Consider the following 18326-nt stretch of genomic DNA (forward strand, 5'->3'; position numbering starts at 1 on the left):
AAAAGGGAAAAAGGGGAAAAGAGGGAAAAAGGGGGGAGAAGAGTGGGGAGAAAAGGGGGAAAAGGGAAAAATTGGAAAAAGGGGGAAAAGGGTGAAAAAAAAGAAAAAAAGGGGGAAAAAAGGGGGGAAGGGAGGAAAAAAGGGGGGAAAGGGGAGGAAAAAGGGGAGGAAAAAGGGGAAGAAAAAGGGGAAAAAAAAAATAAACAAAGGAGGAAAAAATTAAAAAACAGAGGGAAAAGCGGGGAAAAAAAACAAAAAAGCAAAAAAAAAATAAAGGAATAAACTGATTTCAAATTGAAATCTTCCATCCCTACTAGGAAAATGCCCCAAAATGAGAATGCAAAGCTCTGGCTCTCACCTATGACATAGAACTCAGCATAGCCCCGGTGGCACTCCCTGCTCTGGTGGCAGCAGTACAGAGCATGGGACAGGAAAGGTGCCCCAGGCTCGGGGACTCTCAGGTTGAACAGGGTGACCTGGCTCACACGAGGGCTCAGCAGGGAATATTGGCTGGCTGGGATCTGCTCTGCCAGGTTCAGCCACCAAACCACATCCCTGCTGCTCTGGAACAGGCACTGGAAGGAAATGTTGGAGCCAGCGCTGGTCAGGGTCCTGGAAGGGAAGTACAGCACCTGAGCTGCAAAAAAGGGGAGAAAAAGGGGGGAAATCCTTTGAGATTTGAAGCTGAACAAAAAAAATAAAAGGAATCATAAATAAATTAATAATGAAAAATAAAAATAATAAAAACTTTTTATGATATTGTTATTATTTCTACAGATGCAGAAATGAGCTTTGGATTTTCTCCCTCTGTACCTAAAGTTTCTCAATTCTGATTCAAATAATCTTTAATATCCCCAGGTTGCACAAAAGGAAAAAGGGAGGCAAAATCCATTGAAATTGAAAACTAAAAATTTAAAAATGTGCCAATGGAAAATAATAATAATAATAATAATAATAATAATAATAATAATAATAATAATAATAATAATAATAATAATAATAATAATAATAATAATAATAATAATAATCTTTGGTTTATTATTATCATCATTATTATATTACCATTATTATTATCATTATTATATTATCATTATCATTATTATCCATTTGTATTTCTAGCATTGCTACTTCTTAATCACAATTAACAGGAGCAGAAATGAGCCTTGGACTGTCTCCCTCTAAACTCTGATTCAAATAATCTTTATTATCCCCAGACTACACAAAAGGAAAAAAAGGGGGAAAAATCCATTGAGACTAGAAATTGGACCAGAAAAATATAAATACATTTGTCAATAGAAAATTATTATTATTATCATCATCATCATCTCTATCCATTTGTATTTCTACCTTTCCTACATGAACAGGAGCAGGAATGAGCCTTGGACTCTCTGAAATTTCTAAACAAAATATTCCCAGGGAATTCAGAGCAGAGCATGGAAAAATACAACAAAATAATCTTAAATTCAGCTTTGCACAGGGCTCAGCATTACAAACCAGGCTGGGCTGTATAAATATATTGGATTTTGCTCTGGGCCTTTAGTTCAGCTACAAAACCAAAACCAGAAGTGAAAAAAAACATCAGGAGAAAAAATCTTGAATTGAGGAGAGGTTCAGTGCTGCCAGCTGGAATTGGAAATGGAAAAGCTCTGGGGAAAAAATGGAAAAGCTTTGTGGAAAAGTGGAAAAGCTCTGGGGATAAAATGGAAAAGCTCTGAGGAAAAAATGGAAAAGCTTTGAGGAAAAATGTCAAATGGCAGCCTGGCACAGGGAAGGAGCTGAGCCTCAGGAAAAGCTTCCATGGGATTTTTCATCCCAACTCCAGTTCTCCAACACCAAATCCAAGAAACCAGCTGGAGAATTGCTGGAAATTGAAAGTTTGGAACTTTCTGTGCTGTCAGGCACTGACCCCCAGCAGAACTCTGCTTTTGACTTGGAAAAGCTTCCAAAATTGAATTAGGATCATGAGTGTGGAGTTTGAATAGAAGTGTGCAATAGCTCAGGGTGGAAAACTTGGAATTTAGAATTTAGAATATAGTTTTAGAATATAGCAATAGGTATAGGACAAGATGGAGGTTCTAGGACAGATGTTTATTTATTCTTCACCTTCTTCTTTTCATGGGTCTGGGTGAGATTTTTGTGCTTGGATGGAAAATGCTGCACTGCAGGTCATGGGTGTTTGGTTATTGATCAAAAGTAAAAATAATTTAGGTGTTAGTTCTTAATTGGACAGTTTAGGTTTAAAAGACTTTGTAAGAAGTGAGATCCATCAGCATTTCACCATTTTTAGTTTGTCAGCTGCAAGTGCTGTGGCACTCACTGCAACACAGACAAGAATTAATAAACAACTGAGTCTGAACATGAAATTCCTTCTCTTGTGCATTAATCCTGACTGGCAGAAAAGACAAAAAGAAGATAAGAAATAATAGAAAATCAGCTTTATTGCCAAATCCTGCAGTCCTACCTCCCAGAGTGAGGTTGTAGGGTGAGCTCCAGTCACTCCAGAAGCCTGGGCCCTGCAGATTGCTGCTCCTCACTTGCACTGAGCAGGGAGAGTCCAGCAGGGCGCTGTCTATGGCCACTGAGCTCTCCAGAGCAACCTGGAGCACCTGCTGGATCATCCAAACCCATCATTGTTATCAAGTGAAACAGGAAAAGGGACAGGGGGGACATCAGTAAATGGGATGGAGTCAGAATTCCTTACATTCCCTCTCATGCCTTCTCCTTACATTCAGTTTTTGGGAGTGCTGAGTAAATCATTTTGCTCCTTAAGGGACAGGAGATAAAGGTCTCATATTCCACACAAGGATTTTCTATGTTTTTAGGTAACAAGCTGGGTTAAAAAATCTTTCTTCTTTAAATGTGCTGTCAATTTGAGAGTGGCAGAAGTGTAGCTCTGTGGAAAATGAGTTCTTTCATTATGGGTTGCTAATTAACAGCTGCTCGTTATTCCAGAGCCACTTGAGTGGTAAGAACAGGGGAAAAAAAACCCAAAAAACTATTTATAATGAAACTTATAAATATTAAACAACAATGAATTACAGAATATCTAGAAGATTGAAAGAAAATGGGTTTGGACTTCACAGAAATCAGGATTTCACCCAAGGAGAAAAATGGGAGTGGTGAGAGCTGCCAGGACAGGGGGCTCCTCTGTGTGGACAGATGTAAACCCAGATTTTCCAGGAAATAGCAGTGAGCTAAACTCAGCTTTTCCAGGAAAAGCAGCAAGATAAGCCCAGCTATTCCAGGAAAAAGCACAGTGAGCTGAGCCCAGCTCCACCAGAGCAGCCACACTCTGAATCCAAGGCCAAGGAGAGAGGTGGAAATGCAGGGATTTGGGAATGCTGAGCTGGGATTTGGGAATGCAGGGATCTGGGAATGCTGAGCTGGGATTTGGGAATGCTGAGCTGGGATCTGGGAATGCTCAGCTGGGATTTGGGAATGCAGGGATCTGGGAATGCTGAGCTGGGATTTGGGAATGCTCAGCTGGGATTTGGGAATGCAGGGATCTGGGAATGCTGAGCTGGGATTTGGGAATGCTGAGCTGGGATTTGGGAATGCAGGGATCTGGGAATGCTGAGCTGGGATCTGGGAATGCAGGGATCTGGGAATGCTGAGCTGGGATTGGGGAATGCTCAGCTGGGATTTGGGAATGCTCAGCTGGGATTTGGGAATGCAGGGATCTGGGAATGCTGAGCTGGGATTGGGGAATGCTCAGCTGGGATTTGGGAATGCTCAGCTGGGATTTGGGAATGCAGGGATCTGGGAATGCTGAGCTGGGCTCTGGGAATGCTCAACTGGGATTTGGGAATGCTGAGCTGGGATCTGGGAATGCTGAGCTGGGATTTGGGAATGCAGGGATCTGGGAATGCTGAGCTGGGATCTGGGAATGCTGAGCTGGGATCTGGGAATGCTCACCTGGGATCTGGGAATGCAGGGATCTGGGAATGCTCAGTTGGGATCTGGGAATGCTCAGTTGGGATCTGGGAATGCTGAGCTGGGATCTGGGAATGCTCACCTGGCTGTCCCCACGTCCTGCAGGAGCACAGATCCTCACTTGGTGCTGCAGAGGGAAGGGCAGCAGGGCAGGGCTGGACCAGCAGAGCTTCACCTGGCCCCTCTCAGCCAGCTCCAGGTGCAGCTTCACGGGGGCTTCAGGCTTCACTGCACACAAATCAATCAACAATGAACCCCAACCTCACTGCCCAGCCTGCTGCCCTTTATTGAGCCACAATTCAGCCCTTAACTCAGCTCCCTTAAACTCAGCTCCCTTAAACCCAGCTCCCTTAAACTCAGCTCTCTCAAACTCAGCCTTCAAGAGCTGCTCTACAGCATGGCAGTGATGCTGGGTAACATCCCTGAAAAGTCACCCTGATGCTGTTACAGTTATCAAGAAATTCCCTGAAATCTGCAGGAATTTCTTCCCTCAGCCCACAGCTTTTCCCACTGCCTTGCTGGAAAAAGGGAATGAGGAAAAGAGGGATGGGAATGCTGAGGAAATCAATTTGCTCCTTGTAGTGTACACAAGGATTTTTTAATATTCTCATCCTTCCACATGGGTTATGGCTGTGAAAGATTTCCAGGGAAGTTATGTGAGGGCAAAGTGAAAATGGAGAGTTTGGATATTGCCATGAGTGGGGAATGGGTGGGAAATCCTCAGGAATCACCAGGAATCAAGGCCCTGCTTTTTCCTGCTCCTGAGATTTTGGCTTTTCTCATGGCACAGTAAAACCCTGCTCCAAACCACTGTGAGCTGAAGGGAAAACATTCCCAAAAATCCTGGGCACTGGGCAAATGTTCCCTTCAAATTCCATCTGCACTGGTGTCCCAGTTAAGTGCCTCACTGGAATGTCACTCAGTTAAATCAAAAATCTCTGATTATTTTCAGTATGAACCCACCAAACCAAGTCAAATTTTATTTCACTATTTCTATCAAAAATTTCTAATTGTTCTCAGTAAAAATCCTCACACCAAGTCAGATTTTATTTCATTATTTCTATCAAAAATCTCTAATTGTTCTCAGTATAAATCCACCACACCAAGTCAGATTTTATTTCATTATTTCTATCAAAAAATCTCCAATTGTTCTCAGTATAAATCCACCATACCAAGTCAGATTTTATTTCACTATTTCTATCAAAAATTTCTAATTGTTCTCAGTAAAAATCCTCACACCAAGTCAGATTTTATTTCATTATTTCTATCAAAAATCTCTAATTGTTCTCAGTATAAATCCACCACACCAAGTCAGATTTTATTTCATTATTTCTATCAAAAAATCTCTAATTGTTCTCAGTATAAATCCACCATACCAAGTCAGATTTAATTTCACAATTTATATCAAAAATCTCTAATTGTTCTCAGTAAAAATCCTCACACCAAGTCAGATTTTATTTCACAATTTCTATCAAAAATCTCTAATTGTTCTCAGTATAAATCCTCACACCAAGTCAGATTTAATTTCATTATTTCTATCAAAAATCTCTAATTGTTTTCAGTATGAATCCACCACACCAAGTCAGATTTTTTTTAATTTCTGCTTCTAGACCATCTCAAACCAATTAACTTCATGAAGGCCAGCAGGGAGTGATTGGGGAGAAGGCAAACAAAAGTCAGTGGATTTTCCATCACATTTCCCAGAATCAGATCCCACAGATAATGATGCTTGTGATGCCACCTGCTCCACTATCAGCAAATAAAATCCACATGGCACAAGCACTCAGAGTTTTACATTCAAAATAGTTTTAATTGAGCTAAATCTTGGCAGAACATATATTAATATTGTGCATTTTTAAAACATGCTTCACTAAGCAGAGCTAACTCGTTGTGTCATTTTTAAATACTGGCAGACTCCAGCCTGAATTTTTAATTTCTTCCTGCAGCATCATTTCAGCAGGATGAAAAATGCCACCTCTCATCTTCCAAACAAGCCCAGCCAGAGATTTTAACTGGTTCTGTCTGCAGAGCACACACTTAGGGGGAAGTTTATAAAATTCCTAAGCCTTTGAGTTAATAAGATGTTCATAAAACTTTAATTTTTTTCCCCTGCAGCTGACAGCTCCTGCCTTTATGAAATCTGCCCAAATCTGCAATAACTGGGCATGTTGGATAGCAACACAAATCAAATTCAGCATGTCAGGAGAGCTGGAGCTGGATCCAACACACAGGAATGTTTTCCAGCTTGGGGTGCATGGGTGAGGAAGAAAATACCAGGATCAGAGAGCTGCTTGGGAAAATGGGTGGGATTCTCTGCTAAGCAGGTTTGGGAAGAGCTTTTTAAATTTAACTGAAGTCCTCAGCAACAAGCACCACTTGTACTGAGAGAGATCCTGATTACACAGGAAAAACTGAGAAATAACCAATTTATTGAGAGCCTGGGCTCTGCTCAGTGTGGTTTGCACTGCAGCCCAGACAGGGATTAGGGAGCTTTTCCTGCCCTGTCTGTGCCCCTTTCCAGCAGGGCCATCCTGGGATTTTTCCAGCCTTGATGTCCCATCTGGGTGGCCAAAGCTGGGGCAGAGACCAGGCAGAGCAAAAGGGATAAAACAGGAATGGATTGAAAGGATAAAACAGGAATTGACTGAAAGGATAAAACAGGAATGGATTGAAAGGGTAAAATAGGAATGGATTGAAAGGGTAAAACAGGAATGGATTGAAAGGGTAAAACAGGAATGGATTGAAAGGGTAAAACAGGAATGGATGGAAAGGGTAAAATGGGAATGGATGGAAAGGGTAAAATAGGAATTGATGGAAAGGGTAAAATAGGAATGGATGGAAAGGGTAAAATAGGAATGGATTGAAAGGATAAAATAGGAATGGATTGAAAGAATAAAATAGGAATGTATTGAAAGGATTCACCTTGGGCAGTGCCAGAGCCTGGCCAGGGCTGCACCCAAATCAAATCCAGGATGGATCCTGGGCACGAGTTTTACACTTTTATCAGTTTTGGTTCATCTAAACATTGGGGTCAATTATCCAAGCACAGCCCCAGGCTGTGAAGTCTCAGCCCCCTGGTTTGCCCCCTGTCCTTTGCCATTGTTTCTGATTTTTGGGTACCAGCTGTCCTTGATTCTCCAGCTATAAAGGAATTATTTTGTCCAGCTCCCCTGTGAAGACACCTCACTGACACCCAAGATGAATTTCAGAGTTACACACCAAGCAGCAGAGATGGTGAAAAGCCCAGGGGCTCAGCCATGCTCACCGATGTCCGTGGGCTGCAGGGCCAGCAGAGGGGAGCCCAGGGCTGTGTCCCCTGTCCCCGCCTGCAGCCACAGCACGTAGGTGTGGTTCAGCCTCGGGGAGGTCACCAGGCACTCACAGCTGGCCGTGTCCCCGCAGTCACACCGAGCCACCCTCACCGTGCCCTGCAGGGAACTCGTGGATGCAGCTCCCAGGGACAGCTCTGATCTGCAGGGGGGAGAACAAACCAGGAAACAAAACAATTCTGTATTTTTTTTTCTGTATCTCAAGAGGTTTGGCCAGATGGATATGGTTTATTGATCAAAAAGTTCAATTAATGAATGAAGAAAATAATAATTGTAACCAATCAGTTTACCTTTGCTGCTTCTCCCTTTTTAAATGGTTTTCAAGTAATGAACACAATTCCATTCAAACATTCCTAGATTTTTTTTAGGCACCCAATGTTGTTTTACCTTCCCATGGCAGCTCCCTGCCATCCCAAAAGAGATGAATTCCCAATTCCCATCCCAAAATATTGAAATAATACCAAAATACTGAAATAATACCAAAACACTGAAATAATACCAAAATACTGAAATAATACCAAAATAATTTAATGCTCCCTCCAGCTCCTGCTACAATTGAGCATTACAGGGAATATTATAATTATGGAATGGGCTGGGAGGGACCTTCAATCCCATCTCATTCCCTCCCCTGCCAGGGACAGGGACATTTCCCACTGTCCCAGCCCCATCCTTGGACACTCCCAGGGATCCAGGAGCAGCCACAGCTTCTCTGGGAATTCCATCCTAGTGCTCCCCACCTTCCCAGGGAACAATTCCATCCCTAAAATCCCATTTGAATCTTTGGAACCAGCAGCTCCCAAAGGATTCTTCATTCTCATCTCTACTCTTCAGGCTCTTCCAGAAACCCACATTTATGGAATTCTGCAGGTATCCAGTGACTAAGGCCTCCCCAAGGTTGGGAATTTAATAGTGCAAATAATTTGTGGCCAAATTTCTCCCAGCAGCAAAGCCAAGACAAACCCTGACAGTTCCATCACCTCAAATTCTTCCCTGCTTTTCACGTTTCATCCTTACCCAAAAAAAAAATAATAATAAAAAAAAGCTCAGCTCCTGTTTGGAATTGTTCTGAAGTGATTTTGGAATTCTTTCTGCCCAGTAATGGTTTTTTTTTTACAAATTCAGAGAAATAAATTGAGATTCATGGAATAAGAGCCTTTCTGTGCATTTTTCCAATGGTTTTCCAGCTGGCACAAGTCACTGGAACACTGGGATTCAGGGAGGGCACTGGAGGAGAGGGGAGAACCAGATTTGCTGCTTTATTTTTTGGGTTTAATCCATTTGTTATCAGCTCCATTTATCTGAGAGCAGAGCAGAGGGAACTGGGCATGATTCAGCTCCATGTCCACATCCTGCCCTGCTCAGAGAGGAAAAGCTCCATAAAAAGAACTGAGAATTATGGAGAGGGGAAGAGCTCAGGCTGGGACTGCAGGAACCACTCCTGGATCCTCCCAGCCCCTCTCCCTCACCCCTCACTGATCCTTGGGACACTCTGAGCAAACCCAAGGAATTCCAGCACTGCCCTCCCAGCCCCTGGCTCTGCAGGAGCAGCCCCAAGGTGTGGTTGATATTTATTAATGCTGCAGACAATCAATCCTGACATTCCTAAAATAATTCTCACCAGGACACAGGAATTCTGCTGATGGGATCTGGCAGGCACAGAGCTCTGAAATGACTTGGAATAATTTTGTTTTTCTAGATGTGGCTCTGCTGTTTTCTCCTGAATTTCCTTTCAAAGACTTCGCAGAATTTTCTTTGAAGCTTCTCTGCCTTCTCCTGTTGCTCACAGATTTTATTGGTCTCCAAAAGCCACAATCAATCCATAAAAATGTGGTTTCTTCTTCAAACCATGTCTTTGATCTGATCTATCTGGAAAGTGCTTACCACCACAGCAGCCCCTCATCATTCCTAATAATGATTTCGATTTTTAACAGCCCAAAATGAACTGGTTTGCACTGAAAAAAAAGCAGTTTAAAGGGAGAAAAATGCTCAAGACCTCCTCTCCTGACTTATTAACCCTCACAAGCTGAGAAGTCAGTGGCTCCTCCATCCAAATCCTGTCACACCTTGGAAAACCTCAGCAAAAAAAAAAAAAAACATTCAGGATGTCCTAAAAGTTTTATATCTATATTTATATTTATATTTATATTTATATTTATAGTTATAGTTATATTTATATTTATAGTTATATTTATATTTATAGTTATATTCAGCCCCCTTCAGAAGGTGATGCCTCTCCTGCTAAATTCACCTGTGGCCCTTTGGGGAATTTGGAGACTTTCAATTAGATGCTGCAAAATGCTCTGGCTGAATTTCAATCCTGTTCTCACAATTGAAAAGAAAAAATAAGTAAAACTTCTTTTAGGAAGAATTACCTGAATTTTCAGGAAAGGTCCATCCCAGCCAGGTGGTTGTGAAATGAAACTGCCTTTACTGGGAATGGATGGACAAAAGCTCTCTGGGGATTCCAGGATTTTTCCATAAATATTTCCCAGTGTTTTTGATCAATGGTGGCTCAAGAAAAATCCTTATTTGAAGAAGCTGCCTCATTAAACTCAGCAGATCTGCTGAGCTCATCAATCTCTGATGAGAGGTTGATTTTTTCTGGCTGAAGAGGCTCAATGCACAACTGATGCACTTGAGGCAAACTGCATGATTTATCCTTTTAAAAATGGGAATTTAGCCCCAGAAGTGGAGGAGAGCTCCCAGGTATTTCAAATAAGCCAAAATATGAGTGCAGCCCCATGAGCTCAAAGAGCAAATTATAACCAGTGCTCAAAATGAGACTGGGAGCACTCACCAAGATCCCCAAGGCTAAAGATTGCAGCCCATGGAATGAACCAGGGATCCCACAGCATTCCTGGGACCAGGCAGCTGCAAAGGTCCTTGGCACACAATTAACCCAGTTTGCCTCAGGAAGCTCTGCAATCACCTTTTCTCATCTTTTCTATTCTTTTGGAATAACTTCAGCAAAGCCCCCATCCTCTCCCTCACTTGAGCCTCTCAGAACAGAACATTCCCATTCCTGAGATTTCCAAGCAGGAAAATTGTGGATGTGGTAAAAAAGAAGAAACTTCTCTAATGCTGGGAAAAAAAAAAAAAAAAAAAGCTGTGAGACCCAAGCTTTTCTGTTGTAGATTCTCCTGTTACATTATTTTTGTGCAGTGCCCTGCATGTGAGAATCCTGGCTGGATCTCCAGACTCCCAGGGAGAAACACATGCCAGGAATGCATATTTATAAAACTGGGAATGTTTTCAAGGTATTTTGGCTCAGGAATAAAATGTTAAGGTAGCAGAGAGCCAACAGGGAAAGCTGTCACCTTCCCAAAGGCTGAAACACTCGTGCTTGCTGCTCCCCCAGAACACAGGGACCTAAAAGCAAAAGATTCACATGGAATGTGGGGAGGGAAATGAGCTCTCCAAGGTTTTGCTTTGTTTCTCATCTTTGCAGCAAAGAGGAATCAAAAACAGACTGATGAGGCCACAGGGCCTGCTCTCCTAAATTGCATGGCACTCACTGAATTCCCTCCCCAACACAAGGAATCTCCTCAGCCCAGCTGGGGCTCCAATCTGCTGGCATCCCAAAAAACTGCAATATAGAAATTTCTGCTCTGGGATCACTGGTGAAGCTTTTCCTGTGCAGCTGAGCCTGGATGGAGCAGAGCAAAGGCAGAGCTGCTTCCCCCACAAACACCCATGGAATGGTATTTCAGGAATCAGAGTCATGAGGAACACTGGGAATGGGAACCCACCTCACCAAAATGGGATTCAAATATTGTGTCAGCTAAATAAGAATATTTATTCCTAAATAACACACTTGGTTTGTGCTCTGACTGCAGGGATGATTTGTGCCCAGGCTGCTCAGAAGTCCTTCCCTGGAAGTTCAGCTAACTCAGCTATTTCAGTTTATCCTGCTCCATAAGGAAAAGAAGTCTGGGTGTCTACAACAATCCTTCAAATCTATCAATAACCCAGAAAAAGCAGGGTGGTTTGATGGAATCAAACAGATTTTTCTATCACCAGTGTCTACAAGACCTGCCCATCCACAGGCAGGATGATTCCATCTCAGCATTCCAGGGAATATTCACCACAGTGACAATGAGATGACAGCAGCATTTGCCATGGCATCACATCTCAAGTACTTCAAGAGAGACAATATTGTGGTCAAAAACAAATAAAAATAGAATCAAGACTTTAAAATTAGGAAATTCTAACAACAAGGATGCTGTAAGAAATTAATGTTGATTTCACTGAAATATTTTAAGAAACATGTGAAGGATAGAGAAGGGGAAATCCATTCCAACCATTTTTCATTCAAAAAAACCACAAACTTTCCATATTCTCCAGGATTCCTTTCAGACAGGACAAAATAAAATCTGCAAAGCCAATGCTCCCACCATGCTGGAAGCTGGAATGTTGATTTTTTAGGAAATGCTTTCACTTTTCCAGACAAATTTAGCAGGGCCTGCACTTACCCAGAGTATAAAAGATTCACCTTCAGGTCAGCTCTCAGCTCCAGCCCCAAAAGCTGCAGCTTACAAACCAACAGGTCCAGCTTGCCTCTAATCCAACATTCCATGTTCCAGCTCCAATCTGGCCAAAAGACAGGGATCACACATTTCTGAACTGCAATAAACCTCAATAAAAACAGAACCCACAAAGAGAGGACAAGGCACAGATATTCCTGAAAGTGAGGCTGCACCACAAATGGGAAAATATTTTGAATAATCTGAGTTGGGCACCTTAAACCTTCCCAAGGCTCATAATCCATGTGGTTCTGCACTGTCATGATTAAAGGAGGAATATTTTTCCCTGGATTTAGGGGCAAGGCTGCATGGTGAAGAAAAGTGAAGTTGATGGTGATTGCTGTGCCCTGGGAAGTGGAACAGCCTCAGCTGGGGATTTGTGAAATGAAATTCTGAGGTCAAGGAGATTCCTGGCAGCAGGATGCCAGCCCTGTGTTCCTCAGAGACAGGAGGAGGAAAAAAACCTTGGGGAAAAAACTCCTAATCCATGTAGAGATATTTACTGCACATTTATTATTTAAAGCCTCATCATTCATGGAGAAATGATGCCATTTGCTCTCCATCTTCTCTGCCTGCTGATGGAGTTTAAAGCTCCCATGCACCAAAAATATTTCAAATATTCCTCACAGTGTCTGAACTCCTTTGAAGATCTGGCTTTATGTCCTCTTATGTAGTACTCCATATTTTATTCACAATTCCCCTGGAAAGACAGCCAACTTTATTTTTTTTAAATTTTGAAATTGTGCTGTACAATTCCTCCACCTCCCACCACATTCTGAGGAAGGATTTTACCTCTCTGAGGAAGATTTTACCACATGAAAAAAGGATTTTACCACACTGAGGAAGGATTTTACAATATTGAGGAAGTATTTTACCACACTGAGGAAGGATTTTACAATATTGAGGAAGCATTTTACCAATCTGAGGAAGGATTTTAGCACCCTGAGGAAGGATTTTGCCACCCTGAGGAAGGATTTCACCACAATAAAAAAGGATTTTACCACACTGAGGGAAGAACTTACCTCTCCAAGGAAGAATTTTACAACATTGAGGATTTTACCTCTCTGAGCAAGGAGTTTACCACCCTGAGGAAGGATTTTGTCACCCTGAAGAAGGATTTTGTCACTCTGAGGAAGGATTTTACCACCCTGAAGAAGGATTTTGTCACCCTGAGGAAGGATTTTGTCACACTGTGTTGTGAATCCCCATTAATCCAACCCACCCCTCTCCTCCCAACCAACCAAAAACCCTAAATATTTTTGGAAGAATTAACTCCTTGTGCCCTTGAGTGCTAAACCCACCTATTTGCTGAGGAGCAGAGAGATTTATTTCTGAAGGAATAAACTTCCTTGCCTGCATGCTTGCTCTGTACAAAGAACAATCAATGCTGCTGGCACTCCAAAGGCAGCACAGAAAATTTTCTTCATTCATTAAAGGCTTGATTTGGGATGTTCCAAGTTCTCTCCTCCAGCTCCCAGCTGAGAAAGGGCTCAGAAAAGTCTCATTCAGCAGCACACAGGGCAGAGTGAAATTCCTAGCAGGAACTGGATGGACCATGCAATGGGCAGCTGCCATCTGAAGGAAGTCTGCAAATATAAAGAGAAAAGTATTGGAAATAAAAGGAAAATTTCATATTTTTAAACAATTAAAGGAGAGTGGTTGATGTGGTACAGAAATGCAATCATTAGGTAAAAATCAGGTTGTTCCCTGAGGTAAAAATGGAATTAATAAAAACATTCCCCGTAGGTAAAGACAAAATTATTAAAAACATCCTCTCTGAATGGTGCCACAGTGACAGATCCCAGCCTTTTACCCCAACCTCACTGCACCTAAACTTCTGTTTTCTCAGCCTCTGGAAAAAAGACAAGGCCAAGATTGCAGGCAAAGCATCTCTTTGGGATAAATTTGCTTTTCTTAACCAAAACGACAGTGAATCCTAAAGTGAAGTGAATCCTAAACTGGGTATGAGTCTCATCTTCCCATGCAGTGCTGGAACAGATCCCCTCCAGCTCTTTTAAAACAGCTCCATTTCTATAAAATATAATCCTTGTAAATAAAAAACATAGTCCCACTGTAACTCAGAGAAAAAAGGGAAAATATTACTGGGGGTGCACTGCACAACCCCAGGGAATTATCTGGGAAGTGAGAGGCTGGGAAATTATCATTTCTTTTTTAATCAGACTTAAAATAAAACCACTCTGAGCACATTTGTTGATGTCATAGCTTGAATTGTGCTCACAGTGGTTTAGAGGAGGATGAGCAGGAAAAACCTTCCTGTAAAACTCTGAATTTAAAGATTAAAGCTCTACTTGCAGCAAGGCACAGGGGCATTGGTGCATTTTGCATTTTGCTCAGGAAGAGCAGAAATTTTAAGCAGTTCATGAAATAGAAATTAATTGATGCTCTATGAATTGCAACAGCCAAAATAAGAAATAATTGAAATAAGAAATAATTGAAATAAGAAAATAAAAATAAAAATAAGAAATATTTGAATATCTCTGGCCCTGTTTGATTAATAGAAATTCCTAATTCTCTAGCACAGAGTTAAATAATAACATGAGTTAAATAACATCAAAATATGAAATGAGAGCGCTAAAAAAAGCTGTTAAAACCAGAAAATGCAGAGTGCTACTCTGCAGAGGGTTTTGCTTTCTCCTCACACAGATCTGGTGCTGCCAGACCCCTGCAGGGCTCTGCTCTTCCCTCCTCTCCCACTAAACAGAGTTTGTGCCTCTGGAAATCCCAGATTCATTAGGCCTCCAGCAGGAGGAGTGGAGCAAACAAACTCTCAGGATTTAATCCAGGATTTTAAAAGGGACAAAAAAGTGACCCAGAGCAGGACAAAGAACCAACACAGTCCCCAGCTCATCTCTTTTTCTAAGGAACTTCCCCCTGGTGAATCACAGCTCATCTCAAGGGATTACAGTAATTTTAAGATTATAAAACTGTCTTGGGTTACAATCCAGGGTGTGATCAAAGGTATCTGTTCTGTCACCATCTGTTGAGGGTGGGGCAGTGATCCTGATCTCTGTGGGAGATATTCTGCTAATGGGCATCCATTGAAACCAGGCAGGGCATTGTTCTTTATCTCATGGGATATCTCCTGTTCATGGCCATGTTTATAAACCAGGCAGGGCAGTGTTCTTTATCTCATGGGATATCTCCTGTTCATGGCCATGGTTTATAAACCAGGCAGGGCATTGTTCTTTATCTTTTCACACCCCATCCTTCCTCCAGCCAGTCATTTTCTGCTCATGGCCATTGAGTCCCACTGTGGCACTGATAAAATTACTGCATCCCATTGGGAGTTGCTCCAGCCAGGGGGAAGAGCCCAACATTTCTTACCAAGATAAAAACAGAGGGTTTGGGACACTAAGGGAGCCCCTTTCTCCACTGGACTCCAGAGGAAAACCGGATTTCTCCACATCCCCACTGGAGCTGCGGAGGGAAACTGCACCTTGTACAGGAGCACTGCTCCAGCTGAGCCACATCTGTCACTGCAGGAGGATGCAGCCACCATGGGATGGGACTGCTGCCAACACCCTGCCTGACGGGTGTCAGGCTGTACTCTGACTGTGTCAGGGTTTGGGGTTTGTTCTTTGTAGTGCTGTATTTCTATTTTAATTTCCCTAGTAAAGAACTGTTATTCCTAATTCCCATCTCTTTGCCTGAGAGCCCCTTGATTTCAAAATTATAATAATTTGGAGGGAGGGGGTTTACATTCTCCATTTCAAAGAGAAGCTCCTGCCTTTCTCAGCAGACACCTGTCCTCCAAACTAAAACAGCAACTTTTCATTCTTTGTCCATGTATCAGCCACACCTGATTATAAGCCGCACTTTGGGTTCGGATCAAAATTTTAGTCAAAATGGTGCAGCTTATAATGGTGAAATTACTGTAATTACATCTTTGAAAGACAGGAACATGCTCAGCCCCTTTCTTCAGAAATGGCAAAAATGAATTCAAATGAGCCAGGGGAAGGCCTGAGCTGCAGCTCTGTCCCCAGAGCAGGGCCATCAGATGGTGACAAACTGCTCTGAAATCCCAGCAAACCTCCTGCAGCATCCAGCCTTTCCAATATGTTCACATCACAAAAGGTATTTAAAAGAATTTCAACAATGCAATATTTGATAGTGAGTGGATAAAATACATACAAAAGGTGTTTATGTTCATAAAATGTACCTAAATCTAATTATTTGTTCAACTTTTTGATTCATATTTTGTAAAGATGACACAAATTTCCAAAAGAATTCCACTGGATTACAGGGTTTGCTTCTCCCTAAGCAGCACCATCAAAACCCTTGAAATAGTCCTCATTTTAATTTTAAAAAGAAAAAATAGAAAGGCAAATACCAGCTGTCCTTGCAGAGCAGATGCCAATATTGTCAGAGGCATTTCCCAGTTCATTAATGCAGCATTTGGAGAGAGCTGAGCACCCTTTGGCAGCCCTGTGTCCACAGGAGCAGGAATGGCACAGGATTTTTCCTTGCACTTCAGGGCCACAAAACCAACCCCCCACAAATTTTTCTCTCATCAAATCATCAACTGCATTTTTCTGGATGTGTCCTGACTCAACACATTTTTTATGCTGATGTTTCCTGATGTGAAAAGTTATCCCAAAGTGGTTTTTGGGATGTTTTTAAGTGACTTACCCATCAGCACAAACGTGGTTGGGATGATTTGCCAACACATCTTGTTTTGTAGAGCTGACCTGAAAAGCACACAGAGAATTAAAGGAGGGTTTATAATTATCAGAATATTATTTAATTTCAGTGTATTTCAGTTCATTTGGTGTTCACGTCTTTGTAAGCAGAATCATGAAAAATCAGAATGGTTTGAGAAGGAATTTAAAAATCATCTAATGTCAACACTCTGGGGTGGGGAGAGACACTTCTCCCCACACCCTGAAAGGAAGGACAGGCAAGAAAGGGAGAAAAAAATCAGAATTTTCCAAGTGCAGCATACACAGTGAAATCCATTTCAACAGTGAAGACTTCACTAAACTTCACAGCAACATTTCATTATTGCTCTTCATTTCAGATCATTTCTTCTTTTTTATTTTCATCCAATAGCTACATCAATTTTGCTAAAATCTAAATATATTTTCATACTTTAAAGCTTCACAGGGGAGTTTGGCTGCTGTTGCAGTCAAGAACTGAGTGCTGAGTAAAATCCACAGCTCAATGCCAGGGTGAGAAACTCCAGTTAGGGAATCCCTCCAAAGGTTTCCATTCCTGAAATATTTCTGAGAACACTTTCCTTGAGAACATCCCTGGAGCCAAGAGAGGCAGTGCCAAGGTTTTATAATGCACTGACCTTGCAGTTAGGGGCTGGAAAATTCATTTATTTCTGAATTCCATGTGTACCTGAAGCAGCAGCCCAGGGAAGTCACAGCTCCCAGAGCCTTGTCTGAATTTCTGAATTTCTGCATCCTGGGCTCTGCTCAGTCAATCTCAGCCACTTTTCTCCACATCCTCCAGGTGCTTTTTCAGCTCAATTTTCAGCAGTTAAAGAGGATTAAATCTTGAATTTTCCCAGCCCCTGTTTCAGGGACACAGCTGGTAGGTGACCCACCTCACCTTTTCCTTTTCCATTATTTTATTCCTATCACAGAGGAATTATGGAGATATCAGGTCATTTCACAAAGATACCAGCAGGAACTCTTTCCAAATAATTTAAATTACTTAGATTTTTCCCTAATTTCAGTCATCAAAAGTACTTTTTAAAAGAGTTTATTTGACATAAATGCACATTATTCACATTATTAAATGGTTTAATGAGAAACAGCAAATATTCCTCTTTTGCAGGTGCAACAAAAATTCTCTTTCAGCCACTTCCCAGCAGGAAACTGGCAGAGATCACCAGAAAACTGGACATCCATTTCCAAAATTTATAAAGTTATCCACAGGAGCATCCCCAATTACACTGAGAAGAAAACAACCACAGAGACCCAGAACCTCATAGGGAAGGAAAATTATAGTTTACATGAAGTTTAGTGAAAATAAAGGCTTTTTAATTTCCTGATGGAAGTGAAAATAAAAAAATAAGGGAGAATTTGTCCCTGGAAAGGGTGGTGAGGATTGGCAGGGGCTGCCAGGGAGGTTTGGAGTATCCAAGGAATTCCTGGAGGTGACACTCAGAGCTCTGGGCTGGGGACAAAGTTGGACCTGATGGTCTTGGAGGGCTTTTCCAACCTTAATAATTTGGGATTGTGATATAAAAATGGTCAGGTAGAGCAGCCAGAGATGTCAGCACTAATTTAATATCTGGAGCAGAAGCTCAGCTTGGAATCTCCTGTCACATCCACCTAGGCTGGATTCACTGAGATGTTCTTCCAGTCCTGGTTCCAAAAACATTCCTGACACAACCAAAAATCCCTGCAAGCTGCATGGCCACAGGATCAGCCCCTTTTCTGTCCAAAGTTCAGCATTCCTGGTGGAAACTTTGCAGAATTGGGTAAAAAGAGAGCTACAGGTAAATCCCAGGATAAAAGCACTGCTGGAGCAGATGGGATTCCCCAAAATCTTTTCCAGTGAGAAAAGT

General features: G+C 41.9%; 1 protein-coding gene across 1 annotated transcript in view; it reads right to left on the reverse strand.

The window, feature by feature from the left end:
• LOC117000474 (leptin receptor-like) overlaps nt 1–18326 on the reverse strand; it is a 33092-nt gene that overhangs the window by 13360 nt on the left and 1406 nt on the right. Inside the window, exons 2-8 of the mRNA XM_033068116.1 lie at nt 16436–16494; nt 13087–13371; nt 11735–11852; nt 7199–7404; nt 4016–4161; nt 2462–2609; nt 359–637 (exon numbers count right to left, since the gene is read on the reverse strand). Coding sequence (XP_032924007.1) covers nt 359–637; nt 2462–2609; nt 4016–4161; nt 7199–7404; nt 11735–11852; nt 13087–13371; nt 16436–16475 — 1222 coding nt within the window. The 5' untranslated portion in view covers nt 16476–16494. The remainder of the gene's footprint in view (nt 1–358; nt 638–2461; nt 2610–4015; nt 4162–7198; nt 7405–11734; nt 11853–13086; nt 13372–16435; nt 16495–18326) is intronic.

This window comes from Catharus ustulatus, chromosome 9 (genome assembly GCF_009819885.2).
Source record: "Catharus ustulatus isolate bCatUst1 chromosome 9, bCatUst1.pri.v2, whole genome shotgun sequence".
Taxonomy (NCBI): domain Eukaryota; kingdom Metazoa; phylum Chordata; class Aves; order Passeriformes; family Turdidae; genus Catharus; species Catharus ustulatus.